This window comes from Podarcis bocagei (genome assembly GCF_964188305.1).
Source record: "Podarcis bocagei genome assembly, chromosome: 10".
NCBI lineage: Eukaryota > Metazoa > Chordata > Lepidosauria > Squamata > Lacertidae > Podarcis > Podarcis bocagei.
The window spans coordinates 22,303,254-22,319,669 of NC_138135.1; the positions used below are offsets into that span (position 1 = coordinate 22,303,254).

Sequence of the window (16,416 nt, forward strand, 5' to 3'; positions counted from 1 at the left end):
ACCAGTCTGTCCAGTACGTGTCCCTTCAAGAGAACTGCTGTACTGGAACACGTCAGACAACAGGAAAGTTCCAATGGAAGGCACAGAAAAAGGACACACCCAAAACATGGTAGGCAAACTTGGAAACCAGAAAGATATAGCACTTATCCACAGAGCCTAGGACTTGCTGATCAGAAGGTCAGTGGTTCGAATCCCCATGACGGGGTAAGCTCCCATTGTTCGGTCCCAGCTCCTGCCAACCTAGCAGTTCGAAAGCATGTCAAAGTGCAATTAGATAAATAGGTACCGCTCTGGCGGGAAGGTAAACGGCATTTCCGTACACTGCTCTGGTTCGCCAGAAGTGGCTTGGTCATGCTGGCCACATGACCCGGAAGCGGCCAATAAAGCGAGATAAGCGCCGCAACCCCAGAGTCGGCCGCGACTGGACCTAATGGTCAGGGGTCCCTTTACCTTTACTTACACTTATCGCTTGCCCTGCTCTTTCCAGACACATATCCACACTTTAAAGCTCTATGTCCAAGTGCAAACACCCGCTCTTTAAAGCTGAAACACAACAAATGGCAGTTCAGGTTTTCTTCATTGTCCTTTGCTCCAACCTATTGGGTTATCCCTGTTCTGTATGGAAATGGAAAGATCCTAATTCAGAGAATTGGTGGCTGATGAAGTGTAAAGACATCAGTGTAGTAACCACTCTACACACAGCTCTTCATTCAAAAGAACATGTTATCTTAGAAAGGCATTTGAAGTTCCAGGGTTGCACATTTTGAACAGCAAGAAAAGAGGACACATTTGCCGATTTCTACTTTTAACTATGGATTGCTATGATGACTCTACCCATGAAAAAGAGGACACGTCCTGGAAAAAGAGGATATATGGCAACCCTCTGAGCCTACCACTACTGACCAAAGCCCTACCTAATGTGTACAGCTTTAGCAAATGGTTAGGAGTCTTCATTATAAGCATTCCTTGTTTTTTAAAAAAGTTGGCCACTGTAATAAGAGGATGATTCTACACCCAACAGATGCATTTCCTTTTATTTAGAAAAGAACTTAGAAAAAAACTGCATAAGCACTGAAAACTTCGCCACAGTTTATCAGAATGGATAAATGAAAAGACAGCAATACCATATTTCCTGTTCTTAACGACAGCCCAATAATAAACTTCACAAAAGGTGTTGGCACAGAGCATACCGCCAACCGTTTCCGGCATTTATTGGAAGGAATGCAAAATGTACATTGTATATTGCCATTCAACAACAACAATATCCTTTGCAGAAAATGGGTTGATTCTGGCTTTGACTGAAAGAGATACTGCACAGGCTTAGGCAAGCAATTCTTTAATAGATGCGCACACACACACAACCAGGCATTTAGATATAACAAATGCAACAGCTTCTCTATAATAGGAATGAAAGTGAGAGAGCAAAGGAAAAAAACTAAACAGCACAATTCAGACATTGTGCCAAGCCATGGTTTCTGGTAATCCTAGTTATGAATTGACACCATAGTCAGAACTTTCAAATGTACAGAAGACAAACCTTGTTTTGAACCTACTTGTCTGCTTTCATTTTGTATCTGCTCGGCATCAAGCTCCCTTCTCAGTGTTGCAACAGCCTTATGAAGCCATAATTGTAGTTTGTGGATTCAGATATAGCAGCACAAACTGTGGTTTGCAAACCAGCTCTGAACCATGCTTTGATATCCAAGTTCAGTTCCTTGCAAACCATGGTTTGTAAAGTGACATAAGTTCAGTCATGCAATCAAACCGTGCTTTGGTGGGATGTCTGAATTCAGCCATTAAACTGTAGAGATTTTTTCAGAGGTGTTTTATAGTTCCCAGGACAAAGTGAAAGAGTATATACAACACATCCCTGCAATGGTGCATTTCAGGTGAGCAACAGTGGAGGACCAGCTGTCTTTTAACCATTGTGGTGTAGTTAGAGTGTTTGACTAGCTCTGGGGAGAGCCAAGGTCAAATCCCCATTGAGCCATGAGGCTCAATGGGTGGCCACAACCTAGCCACTGTCAGCCTAACCTACCACATAAGGTTACCGTCAGGCTAAAAGGGGGAGGGGATAACAACATACATGCAGCCCTAAGCTCCTTGAATGGATAGAAATATAATAAATAAAAGAACTTTCAGAGAAACTTGCCAACCATTACTGAACTGGGGGACTCCTGGTAAGCTTCTAGGGAACCCGAGGATTCTCCAGGAAATCATTTTTGAAAGCCTCGGTACTGTACAAATACCATCCTTATGCCAAATACATTTTTCATTTTTGCAGCCTGATCCTAAGATGAACACTACTGAGCTTGAGGCAATTCATCATCAAATTTTCTTGGGATCACAGCATTAAGAAACGAACACCTTGAGCCAAAAGCAAAAAAAATCCTGAGCTTGCCTGTATGGGCCTTGTATTCCCTCCCCAATATTATCTATAAATCAGTGACCACATCAAAGAAATTCCAAAGCATACCACTAGTACGGTTCTAAAACAAAGTTGTTACTAATTGCTGTATCTCATTATCAGGGTGTTCCATCTGTGTGCCTTTGATTTATCCTATGGTAATTATTTCTGCCCGCAGCATTATTTCCCATTAAAATCAAGGGAAACCTAAAAAGGAAGGAGATCATAGAGCTCCTCATGTGCTCTGAGCAATATGGTCTTTCTACATATCAATAATATTGAAATCAATTGAAAAAAATCTCTCTGCCTTAAAAATAGACTTTTGCATCAGGCTGGAAAACAAACTGTGGCAAAATTCAAACTTCAGCAGCAAAAAGTTGCCCAGGACAATGGAGTGCACCTCCGAGGGTGAAGTCAAACCACTGAGTTAGCAACGCTGAAATGACCTATCCAAGGTGCATGCCTGGACAGTGTGTATGGAAATCCTGGACTACCCAGACGACAAGACCCACCCCTTGGCTTTGCTGATGTGTTCGAAAGCAGAGCAATACGTTTCACACCAGCTTGGCTATAGGAGTTGTCAGAAGGAGGAGTACAAGGTGCCATCCAACCATCTTAGCAATTCCACTCCAGACTTGTGTTGGGTTTACGCCTTAGTCTTTTCTTCTCCCGAAGATATCCCAGTTGAGGTTTAGGATCAAAGCTTTCCTGCTCCTAGATGGGCTCTGAGACCCATCGGCTCCCCTCACCTGGTTTAGCTGGCCTGTCAAAGCTGTTTCCTGGGCTGTGGCTGCTGTCACATGTAGACAGCTTCTAGGAGTCACAAGTGAGAGCTGAGTGCATGGTGGGAACCAAAGGTGGGCAAACATGTATATACTGCTTACTTTTTTAGGGGGCAGGAATCTTCAGTGTTTTACAAGTATCATAAAATGTTACAGATATTATATGCTACCAGTACAACAGATATGCCAGCAAAACCCCAGATTATATCTTGTTGACTATGACTGGCAGCTGTTCTTGGGCTTGCATACAGGGAGTCTTTCCTAGCTCTACTTGAAGATGCCCAGGGATTGAACATGGGACCTTCTGCATGCAAAGCAGATGCTCTGTCACTTAGCTTCTCCGTGTCCATCCTTAATCAACCCTCCATGTTCTGGAGCAAAAACTGGACCAAGAGCTGACCAAGAGGAAGCTGTGCAAAGTAGTTCAGTAAGAAGCTGAATCTCCTCCTTCCTGAATGAAACCCTGAACAGGAGGGTTATCTCACCTGACATAGCTAACAGCTGTTGGAAGACCTATCTTCCTTCATGAACTGGTCCAGCCTTCCTTTAAAAAATCCATCTAAACTGAAAGCCATGCAGCAGTGAATTCAGTAAGCTAATCATGCAGGGTGCTAAGCTAATGATATAATTGCCACTTAATTCTAGACACAAGCTAATAAGCAGAGATTAACTTAATGGTGACCAATTTAATACATACGTACATATATATGTCAAAAGGCTTGACCTTTCATCTGATCCAGCATACTAATGTATTATTATTTGCATTTCTGAAGCGTTCAGAAAGTCTTGCCTCGTGAGCACTGCTATCCTCACAAATCCCCCTTCCTTCCTTCGTTCTTCTTTCCTTTATTCTGAGTTGTAGTTACAAGTAAAGCCCACGTTTTGAAGACCGTCACTATGAAGACTAAAAATCTCTCCATGTGCAAATCTATAAGAAGGTCTTGGTTAGACTAGAATAGGGAAGACCCCTGTTCACATCTCTGCACAGCCATAAAGCTTCCTGTGTGACCTTAGATTCTACCTCACAGTACTGTTTAGTGTAAAAAAAAGTAAGTAGAGAGCTGTTTATACTACTTTGAGTTCTTTAGAGAGAGGGTGAGATGTAAAGGGTGAGCTGCTTTGACACATAATGAACTCCAGAAAGAGTTCCACGCCTACGATCAAAAGCTTTTGCTCTCATCCTGGTGGAAGGAAAGTATCATTATTTAGCAGGCAGCTGAGCATCATTATGGCGCAGTGGCAGCTTTAGACAATTGAGGAATCTGCTTATTTACAGATGAGTGGGTTTAGAAGAATCGCCTCAGCACTGAGATGATTTTTATTTTTTATCTTATTCACACCTTGAAATTAACTGAACTACCCAAAGGAACCAAGATGCCTTAGCAGCACAGATATATTCTTTCATTATTAAGAATGTCGTTGAGCCTCTTGTTGGATTCTGACATTTCCAATCTCCCAGCATGTAACATTCCAGAGCCATTAAAATGACAAATGGATTTCCAAGAGGGGGGAGGGGTGGAGAGAGATACCAGACTGCCTTCAGACTACCTTAGCAACAAAAATATTTCAGCGATAGTCTGTCAAATGTTTGTTGCTCAATGGGACATAAGGCAGTCACGTGGTAAGTCACTCCGAGGCTGCATTCACATGGCAGTTTGTTCTAGTCCCCTGTTAATTTCCACATTATGCTAGAGCTTTCCTATGACATAAAAGCCACTTCCAGAAAACTAATGGAATATAATGCATGTTTAGCACTTATTTTCATATTATTTGATTCCAGAAGGAATAGATTTGCAGATGCCATAACCCGGAAAATCTTGGGAGTAAAGTGAAGACATTTGGGGCACATTTCCGGCATACATTTTGTTAAGTTGTGGGTGAACATATCAGACGACACAGTGATTCTTCAAGCAGCTCTTGTTTATTCACAGGCCAGAACAGAACTGAACTGAAGGGTTCAGCCAGCCTGCTTAGAGCTTAGAACTATCCAATCACTGAAGGTCACTTTTGACCCCTTATTTGCATATGTGGACCTGAACTATCTACAGTATCCCCCTGCTGGCCCAGGGTGAGAACTTCAGTACATAACATATTTCTTTCCTGTTGTTTTCATGGGGGAACAGAAGCATGTATGTGTGGAAAGAGAGGGGAAGTAGGGACGTTGCCCAATGATGTTTGCTGTTGTGTCACACCACACCCACTGCTGTGAATGAAATTCAGTGCAGCATGCCTGTATATCAGTTGAAAAGCCACATTTCCATAATACAACAGATACTGCAATGTGAAAGGAACATTAGAAAAGATAATGCACTAGGCATTATGATCAGGAAGACTATCACAATAGTCCCCAAGTCTGAATGCGACCTGGGTTGGAAGTTTCGTTTTCTCAACAAACAAAAGGAAGAAACAAGAATTCTTCCTTAGCCACCAGGGACCTCAACTTCTGTCAAGTCCCTCTGAAAAACAAATCAATAGTGGAGCATTCAAGTGTCATTAGCAGTAAGCCAGTTTAAAAGTGGTTTACAATTTGAAAGGCAGATGTGCTCTAAGATATAAGAATAGCAATGACGCAAGTAGCAATGCTCATCGTTATCCTTAGCAAGCAGGTCAAAAGAAAGGAGAGATGACTGGGGTCACATTGATCCACATTATAAAATCCCAGGGGTGGAACCAAAACAGCAGAATGGCTCAGCAGACCCATGAGCATAACAGTGGCTTGCATTTTGAAGGGACAGACCTGAAACTCAAAACAACTGTGCAATGACTAATGAAAAGACCCAAAGACACACACTTGTGAACCATGTTAGTGGACAACACTGATATACTTTGCTTGTTCCCAAATCTCAAACATTCCATGTCATGCTATTGTGCCAGTCTGTCTCAAAGTCACCGCTGAAGAGATTAGCAACATCCTTCTGGTTTCTGTGATCATCCTGCAATAGCCCCAAAGGATGCAGCTTAATCTCCAGAGGCCATTAACCTTCATGCTGCAACATCTGGATTGCACAGCACAGAGCAAACCAACAGGCAAAGAATCATAAAAGAGACTTAACAAGCCAGTCTTTATATTGGGGTTGGACATCCGCTGTTTGACCTTCAAAGACCTAAATGTGTTAGAACAGGAGTGGTGCGGTTTGGTCCTTCAACTACCACCAACCCTAGCCAGCATGGCCAATGGACCAGGGATGATGGGAGCTGTAGTTCACCAACATCTGGAAAGCCAAATGTTCCCAAACCTGTAAGGCTTACAACCTGCTTCCTTAAGGTTCACCTCCTCGCAAACATGCCTAATCAGACCTTGAGATCATCTTTAGATGCCCTTCTCCCTGAGTGAATACTGGAAAGTGGCTACTGGGGAGAAGGCCTTTTCAGTTGATGACACTCAGGCTGTAGAATGGCCTACCAGAGAGACCTGTGGGTCATTTCTGAAATCCCAGAAAACCACTGGCAGTCTGTGTAGATAATACTAAGCCAGATGAGCCAATGGTCCACCAATGGACCAATGGTGCTGTAGAACATACCTGCAAAGGGGGGGGGGGCAGTCTGCAAGCACCCCTTGTCTAGTGTTATGGTTTCCTTCCTTTACTTGTGGTTCTAGGCAGAACATGGCCAGCTCCCTTAGCCTTTCCACCCAAGCTCATTACACAGAAAAATCCCCATCCTGTTGTTGGGTTAAACTTCTGATTCCCAAACCCCTATCACCTGCCAAATCTGCAAAACGCCTTGAAGATTTTGACCAGCACTATATACAGCCGGTTCCAACACAGCATTTTTTCCTCCAAGTCAGTGCTTTCAGAATTGACTCCCAGTGAGGCATCAAGCTAAAAGGAAAGCATTACCTCATAAATGATCAATGGGGAACCTTCAGAGACTATCTATAAACTATCCCATATGAGGTCTTAAGAAGAACTGTGTTGTGAAAGTTTTAACACAATGGTGAGAAGTGCAAGCAGATCAAATCAAATATGGAGAGGTTCATGTGAGACATATGCACAAACTCACAGCCCTTGTCTTCAAATTATCAAAAAATTATCAAGATCTTTTTCTCTGAATCCTTTGGTACAATCCCTTAATTCTCGTATTCAACTATAACAAAGCAACAGCATGTATCAGGGAAATAATCAAGACATTCTATCCCTGCCCCCTCTTCCTCGGTTATTTTCATTGCTTTGTATATTAAACTGTAAACTCCTTCGGGCAGAGACCTGCCATATTGCACTCCAGTAAAGTGTTATGCACACTGATGGCATGAATATGCACACACACACACACAATAAGCCTGCAACGTACATAGGGGTTACGTTCCAGGGGTCACTAGTATAGTCAAAACACACTGGGTTCAATGGCAGGTGAGATTGCCAAAGTTCTTTTTCCTTGACAACCACCCCCTTTTTAAAAAAATGCCAGGTGCAGAAAGATGAATGTGCACAAGTTAAATGAGTGCAAGTTGAGGACTTGCTGTACAAAATCAAGCTTTGTTGTGATTTTCATTCTTCTAAGTTTCTTTTATGCTAGACTCCATCAGTTATTTTGTAGAAGCCATGAATTCCACAGAATGCATGTTGTGCAAAGAACGACAATTTCTTAGGTCTTAAATCTGCTACTAATTGATTTCAGTGGGTTCAGGGTGTTCTGCATGGGTCTCCTCCTATTTTATCCTCACAACTACCATCTGAGGGAAGTGAGGGTGAGAAACAGTGAGGAGTCCACGGTCACTCTGTGAGCTTCAGAGCTGAGTGGGAATTTGAATTGGGTCTTGAAAGTCCTGGTCCAACATTACTTTGTTTGCATGCATGGAGAAAGAACAACCCAGGCTAGGTTAAGCACTCTTAAATGCCTGTGATATTAGTTTAATCCCGAAGTGCTGAAGTACTCCTTCTTGCTTAAGATGTCCAATCCCCCTGATTGCCTTTTCTCGTAATAGTCCTATCTTGCAAGTTTGGAACTGCACACAAAATTTGCATGTAATGCCGTTTAATTGCCATAGAAATATGATTGGGAGACTGTATTAAAGATACCTATAATAAAAGAAATGAAATGCTTCCTATTGAGTCGCCTACTAGCTATAATAGGCTTATGTATTCTCTATATGTTATGAGTCAATTCTTCCTCCCACCAGATCCAAAACTTAGTTTCTATGCCTGGAAACAATCTTGAGGCTTGCACTTTGGAAAGTGTTTATGTAAATTTAATATGTATCTGAAATAAGCCACTGGGAAAGAGGTTTAATTAAGCCAGTGAACACAAATGGGATCCAAAGATGGCTGCTTATGAAGTGGAAGGAGACAGGATTAAGGACAGAGGGAAATGCCCTTGGTGGGTGGTCTTTTTCTATACAATTGAAATTGCTTCTGTTCCATTATCTGGCATGAAGAACAGAGGGCACACAATGATAACTCGAACATCAGGACTGGGAGAATATAGCCAGTTATTTAAATGTTTAGGGGCCAAGATCAAATTTAGCCACAGCTGAAAATATTTTCTAACCATTTAAGACCACATTTCCAGTCAAAAGAGCCAGATTCACTCAGTGCACGCTTGTGTTTGTGTACTGTACAAGACTCACTGCGGACTCAGCTATACAGCTGCAAATAAAACGTTTTCAATGTGTTGTAAAGTGCATTACACAAATGTGACAACAAGTGGCGATGATGAGCTATGGCAAATTCAATATATATTTTTCAAAAAAAAATTCACATTGTTTTTTATATGTGTCTAGGTTTCACCTGTGTTCCACTTATACCCTTGCATCTGCATTTAGAACAGCAGCCTCCACTAATTAATCAACTAAAAAGGCTTTGATCATCAGCCTTTTAACCTATTAATCTATTATGCTTTTAAAAAATCAAAACCTTGACACAGAAGCCTTTTAGAAATATTGAAATATTTTTGAAATATTGAAGGAATTAATAAATTTAATAAGCAAATGTCTAGCTTCCATTGTAAGAGGGAATGCCCATTTTTGCTATTTCCCCCCTTCCCTATTATGGGGAACACCAACATATCCTCAAAAAAAGAACAAAAATGTGCCTCCAACTCATCACCTCACTATTTAAGCAGCTACAGTTTTAGATGGTCCGTGAGAAGACTGTGCCAAGAACCTGTAACACATACACAAGAAACATTTTTGTCAACTCTAAACACTGGGAGACACTGGCCTGGGAGCACTCCAATTGGAGAACAGCCTTTACCAAAGGCGTCATGGGCTTTGAAGACACTCGAACTCAGGACGAAAGGGAGAAACGTGCTAAGAGGAAGGCACGCTTGGCAACCCCTCACCATGATCAACTCCCACCTGGAAACCTATGTCCCCACTGTGGAAAGACATGTGGATCCAGAATTGGCCTCCACAATCACTTACAGACTCACTGTTAAAACCGTGTTCATGGAAGACAATCTTACTCAGCTACGAGTGATTGCCAAAGAAGACGACAACCGAGGAGACGCAACTCACTTTTTGAAAAAACGTAGAGAAGTTCCTGTGACAAATTTCTGTCAAACTAGGAGTGAGAAACCTGCGGCTTTCCAAATACTGAGGGATCACTGGCCACGCTGGCTGGGGCTGATGGGAGTTGGCATCCAAAAACATCTGGAAGGCCACAGATTTCCCGCCCCCTATATTAGACAATGCTTCAAATAATATATTCAGATGATGAGTTAGATGCTCTGTGGAGCCCTCCTTGCTATTTGATTTCTGGCCAGCAATATCTGGTGGCAAAAATCGCGGGTCTTGAAATTTTAATTGCAAAACGGCTCACAGCTGTGTTGCTTCCTCCAACATTTCAAGATCTCTTTCTCCTGCCTTTTTTTTTTTTTTTTTTTTTTTTGCTGGGGCTGGTATTAGTAGAGGAGCAAGAATCAGAGCATCTTGTGTGTGTGTGTGTTGGCACCCATACAAAAAAACTCCAGTGTAAACAATCTGGTCCTATTGACCTTGGAAGTGCACACAGCATCCATCAAACGCAGCTGAATTGCAAATGCAGGGAATAACGATGAAATAGAGACAGCTGTCTTTGAGCCCTCCAACATTTAACTTCCTGACCGGAGCTTGTAAAAACCCTCTCCTCATAGATCAGCAAGGCCTATTATGTAGTCTGCTGGTTACGTTTAAAATAAAATAGCCACTCCCTGCTATAAATCTGCACTTTATAACAAGGAAAGAATCCAATGATGTTAATGTAAGCCACAAATTTTCAAGATAAATTTCCCGTTCTTTTGGGAGGATTGAGATGGGGTGGGGTGGGGTAGAGATATTCCCACCAAATAAAATAAAATCTAGGAAACAATGAAACACTTTCTGCCCCAGATGACACAACAATCCCTGAACAGCAACAAGATTGTATTGGGTTCTCTTCTAAAAACAAACACAGCATGCCATGGAAAAGGGCTGTGTTTCAATGGGAGAGCAAATGCTTTGCAAGCAGAAAATACTAGGTTCGATCCCTGGCATCTTCCCAGAAAAGCTGTCAAGACGGACAGTACTGAGTGAGATGGACCAATGGACAAACCCTGTAGAAAGCTGCTTCCAACACAGGTAAAGGTAAAGAAGAAGAGGAAGAGTTTGGATTTGATATCCCGCTTTATCATTACCCGAAGAAGTCTCAAAGCGGCTAACATTCTCCTTTCCCTTCCTCCCCCCACAACAAACACTCTGTGAGGTGAGTGGGGCTGAGAGACTTCAAAGAAGTGTGACTAGCCCAAGGTCACCCAGCAGCTGCATGTGGAGGAGCGGAGACGCGAACCCGGTTCACCAGATTACGAGTCTACCGCTCTTAACCACCACACTGGCTCTAAAGGACTCCTGGATGTTTAAGTCCAGTCAAATTCAACTATGGGGTGCAGCACTCATCTTTGCTTTCAGGCCAAGGGAGCCGGCGTTTGTCCGCACACAGCTTTTCCGGGTCATGTGGCCAGCATGGCTAAACTGCTTCTGGAGCAATGGAACACTGTGACAACTGCCAGAGCGCATGGAAACGCCGTTTACCTTCCCACTGCAGCGGTGCCTATTTATCCCTTTATCTCTGTCACCCTCTTTCCCCCTGTTTCCCTCCTTCCTACACACATGAAAGGGTGTCAGGCTGCAGGTTACTCACCCCTATCTTAGCTGACAAGCAGATTCCTATCTGGGGTGGGATTGTTCTTTAAGTATCTTGGTCCTAAACCACTTTAAAAGCTTTCAAAATAACGACCAGCACTTTGAAGAAAGCCTGGGAAGGAGCTAGACCTGAAGCAAGAAGTATAATTTGCTTTTAGGTCACGTATACATGTTTTGTTTTAGGCACCATCTCAGAAAAGGCATTCTTCTTTTGTGTGTGGGCTGGGGGGGTGCAGGGGGAGAGACAATGTGTATGAGAGAAAAAGAAGATTAAGTGCCTTTCTTAATATAGTTCTTGAAAATCTACAATTTTAATAAGTTATTATGTTAGTTTCTTTTTAATCTGCTGCCCAATTAATCAGAGATATCTTTTTAGCTCATTAAAGGATTTGCCAATAATTACATTCACTGCATCTGAATGCTGCCTTTCTGTAAAGATTACAATGAAAGCAGTCTAATAGATTAAAAAATTAAACATTACAGGCTACCCCCCCAAAAAAAAATCCACCACACATATCTCATTAGCAGAAGTTTGTAAATTCACTTGGCAAGAATAGGTTCCAGGTGACTATGTAGGGGAAGGTTTTCAAAAGCCAAGGTGGGTTTTCCCCTTTAAATGACTAACACAGGTATGTGAGAGTAGGTGAGTTATACTTTTTTTGTGGACTACTAATTTTTGTAGATTTATTTGCAAGTTTACTTTGTTGCTGTTTAGTCGTTTAGTCATGTCCGACTCTTTGTGACCCCATGGACCAGAGCACGCCAGGCACTCCTGTCTTCCACTGCCTCCCGCAGTTTGGTCAAACTCATGCTGGTAGCTTCGAGAACACTGTCCAACCATCTTGTCCTCTGTCGGCCCCTTCTCCTTGTGCCCTAATCTTTCCTAACATCAGGGTCTTTTCCAGGGAGTCTTCTCTTCTCATGAGGTGGCCAAAGTATTGGAGCCTCAGCTTCAGGATCTGTCCTTCCAGTGGGCACTCAGGGCTGATTTCCTTCAGAATGGATAGGTTTGATCTTCTTGGAGTCCATGGGACTCTCAAGAGTCTCCTCCAGCACCATAATTCAAAAGCATCAATTCTTAGGCGATCAGCCTTCGTTATGGTCCAGCTCTCACTTCCATACATCACTACTGGGAAAACCATAGCTTTAATTTAACTATATAGACCTTAAGTTTAGTTTAGGGCCTTGCAAATAACAAGCTGTTATTTTTAACATCTGAGTAAACAATACATTTGACATGGAGATACTGCAAATATCTGAACCATCTTTGATTCACTCAATTTTTTTTGATGTTTTGATCATGCAATTTCAAAAGTATTTTTCCAAGTTTGATAATTTCATCTCTCTTCCATAGTTGCACATAACCCAAACTCCCTGTTGTAATAAATAGAAATAACTTCTTACAAGACAGAAAAGACAAGAGCAGGTTATTAGCTTCGTGTTAAATTAAACGTTGAGGATATCAAGTGCACTCACCATGGCTTTGCAGAACTTAACTACAAATTGATAATTGGAGGAATGTCCAGGGGAGATTTATAAAATCACAAAATGGTAATTAAACCTACCTCTCTCTCAATTTTAGTTCTCATTAGAAAACCATTCTTCCATACAACATTTAACTATGAGCAGTCCTCCATAAAGATGTCAGTCTTTCAAAGGGTGGTGAATAGTTTTCTTTTATTTTTTTATAAAGGGAAATGTTTCAAAAAGGTGCTCAACCAAGTTTAAAAGCCTTCATAAAAGTGCTGAGTAGACATTAATAACCTAACCATACTCCCTTGCATAGCAGAACACAGAATCTCGTGCTAGGCAAAGACTGGAGTTCCTGATGGGATTGATCCTGCACGACTGGCACTGTTACAGGTGCCACACAATACCTGTAATAAACCAACCTATTATTGTAGTGCCATCGACACTATGGAACTCCCTGCCTATTGATATCAGGCAGACACCTTCACTGTATTCTTTTCGGGGCCTGCTAAAAACATTTTTGTTTAGACAAGCCTACTGAGATATTTAGAATGCTGATGTGTTTTTAGTTTATTGCTGGTTTTGATTTTTTGAATGTTCAGTGGGTGATAAGAGGATGAACAAAGAAAGCTGGGTTTGGCTCTGTATGGTCTCAGTTTATATTGTTTATTAACAATAGTACAGTAATCTCCATTCTGTCTCAGTCACAGCAGCCACTATGGAGAAATTATCTTAACGCCTTAGACAAGTATACCCTGCGGGTGTGAGATGAAAATGTAATGTAAAAGATTTTCCAAGTTTGTTTTGATGCCATGTGGATGACTGCATAAAAGTCTTAACATATGTGCATATATTTCTCTTTGGAAGACAACACTTTGTGTTTGGCAATTAAAAACAAAATTCAACCAAGTTTGTAATTAAAAACAAACACTTGCATTGGATCATTAGGGTTTTTTTGTTTGACTGTTTTACAAAATATTGAGTAAAGGCCAAAAGCTACATTATAGATCACCTGGAGCGTTATGGTTCCTAACACTTTTCTAGTTGTTTCTTAACTGCTCCAGAACACAAAGACCCAAGGAAGCAGATATTGCTGACATCTTGCATAAGCATACAGCAGAACTACATGGGTTTTATCAGCAAAATTAGCTGTACCACTTCTGGATGCAGAAACTCTTTCAGAACAAATGCTGAAATCTGGTTATATCGAGAGCCCAACTGCTAACTCCTTTGTATGGCTAGCTTGCCAACACATGGACATAAGAAAATGTTATGCCTGTAATGTACATTATGTCTGTAATGATAATTAAGAATACATTTCTGGACCTCCCAGCAACCAAAGACCACTGGGCAATGTACAAAAAAAATCAAATACAATTCAATCAGTAAAACAATCACAATACAAAAATGATATAAAAACTCACAGTGCAACATAAGACAGTACCAAAAAGAAGCCTAAAAAGTGACCATAATAAAAATTAACAAAAAAACCAGCCTAAAATCCAGCAAATGGGAAAACTATTTGTAACCAGATCTGAATGCACTGAAACATAAAACATAAAAGTATGGCAGGGTAAAAAAGATCTTCACCTGGCTTCTCTGGGGCTGATAAGAGCTGTGGCCCAAAACTTCAGACTAGAAAAGGCTGCTGTAGAGAGACACGCTATAGATGCGCTGTAAAATCAGTGCATCTATAGGGCTGTTTGCATCCCTGCGGCCTGGAAATTTGTCACATTACTCCTTTCAGAAGTGTCTGCCTGGCTGTACACTTGTAGCACAAACCCTTGCTTTATTTTGCTATGGCTGCTTAGCCAAACTCTCCACACATGGTTTGGCCCCATGGTTATACCGCAGTAGTCACTACCCTAATCAACAAGTCCAGCGTTTCAAGGAAAAGATCACCTGGCAAATGAAACACAACACCAGGAAACAAGCATATCCAATTAACAGCACTGTGCCCTATTAAGGAGGGATTAAAAAGGGATAATGGCTAATAAGACTTATTCACAACTCAATTACCAGCAGATGGGTAAGGAAACTTAGCAAGCAATACACATAAATCCTTAGTAGAAGGACGCTGTGCTCCACCCAGAGAGGAAAAACAGAAGTAACACAAAGCCCTTATTTCCTGTTCGCAAGTTGCCATTTAGTGACACAACCTAGGGGAAGTTGCTTTACTCATCTCTGCAGGATAGGGCCCTAACTGCAGTGGCAGACTTTGGGCTCTCAAATTTCAGAGGTGCCCTATGCAACTCTAAAATTTGGCATCCCCTGGCCTCTTGGCTCCATTCTACAGCATTGTTGTGGCGCCCCCTGCAGCACGGCACCCGATGTGGCTGAACCAGTTGCGCTACCCTTAAAGTGCAACCTGCTAAATGGTCCTCACCCCAAATACCACATTGACTTGAAAGCTAGGTATGCTGGTGAAACTGCACTGGGACATGTTGGCTCCCCTGCAAAACAGAGGGAAGAAAGGAAACTAGGTTATGCTGTGTAGGAGAGCCACAATTCAGTGGTAGAACCCATGCCTGGCATCTCCAGGTACCAAGGCTTAGGTAGGAGGCAATGAGAGAGACCTCTGCCTATGACCCTAGACAGCCACTGCCAGTCAGAATAGACCCAAATGACCTAAGAGCACGTTTCTCCAACGGGGCACCCTTGAGACTCCCTTCATCCCTGATTGACGATGGGGGATAAATCAGTCTGGCTCACATTTTAATGCAAATCTAACTGGCACTTCTCTAACCAGAACACAAACCAAAATGCAGCTCCCCTTCAAAATTTGCACCTCTTCAAATTTTGCATTGCAGTTTTGAAAACAATAAATGTGCACAAAAAGCATATTATTAGGGGTAAGCGCACACAAAATTTCCTACATCGGTGAAAATGACGTACAAAACCGCATTATATTGCTTGCAAAAATGTGTGTGTTGGGCAAAACACTATACAAAAAATGTGTATTTTAGATTAAATGCGCAAGAAAATGTATATGAATTTTTATTCGGACTTTTAAACAAAATTGTAAACTGGTGCAAAAGTGCGGAGAGCTAAACTTAAGACTGGGAAAATGGGAAACAGAGAGAAAGCAAAGTTGACAAGATTCATCCCTCCCCAAACCATTGGGCCATGCTGCCTGGGGATGAGGAGAGTTGGGAGTCCACCAACATCAGGCTGGCGAAGACTAGGCCAAATGAACAAAAGGCAAGGTATGGGGCAGGTTCACACAAACCCATGTTCACCTGCTATTCTGATAAAAGCAGCTGGGTGCACTTCCAAGTTCCAAACATTTGCTTGAATATAGTACCTTAGCACAGCCCTCACAACTTTGCTCAAGACAGAAAGGCCGTTGTGCTGCTGTTCTTCAGGCGATGCCGGGTGGCAGGAGTTCCACGTCCCCTTGTGAGCCACGCGGTGCTTCCCATTTTCCCTGCTGGATGACGGAAATTGTAACGAAGCGTGTAGAGAAGCTGAAGGAGGGCGGGGAATCTTCTGGTGCACCCCTCCGTTTTTCCTAATTGAGAGAGGAATCGAAGCTTTTTATTAACAGACAGGTTTCCACGTACATCGAGCGGGGGCTACCTACAGCATTTATTTAGTTCCACCTGTGTGAAAAGCAGTGTTAGGATGATCCCACACCCAATATCATTTCTCAGACACCGTGA

The 16,416-nt window shown here is 42.1% G+C and overlaps 1 protein-coding gene across 1 annotated transcript in view; it reads right to left on the reverse strand.

Moving 5' to 3' along the window:
* Positions 1 to 16,416, reverse strand: part of TMTC1 (transmembrane O-mannosyltransferase targeting cadherins 1) — a 142,958-nt gene that overhangs the window by 102,236 nt on the left and 24,306 nt on the right. Inside the window, exon 5 of the mRNA XM_081212029.1 lies at positions 16,059 to 16,265. Within this exon, the coding sequence (XP_081068155.1) occupies positions 16,059 to 16,265 (207 nt within the window). The remainder of the gene's footprint in view (positions 1 to 16,058; positions 16,266 to 16,416) is intronic.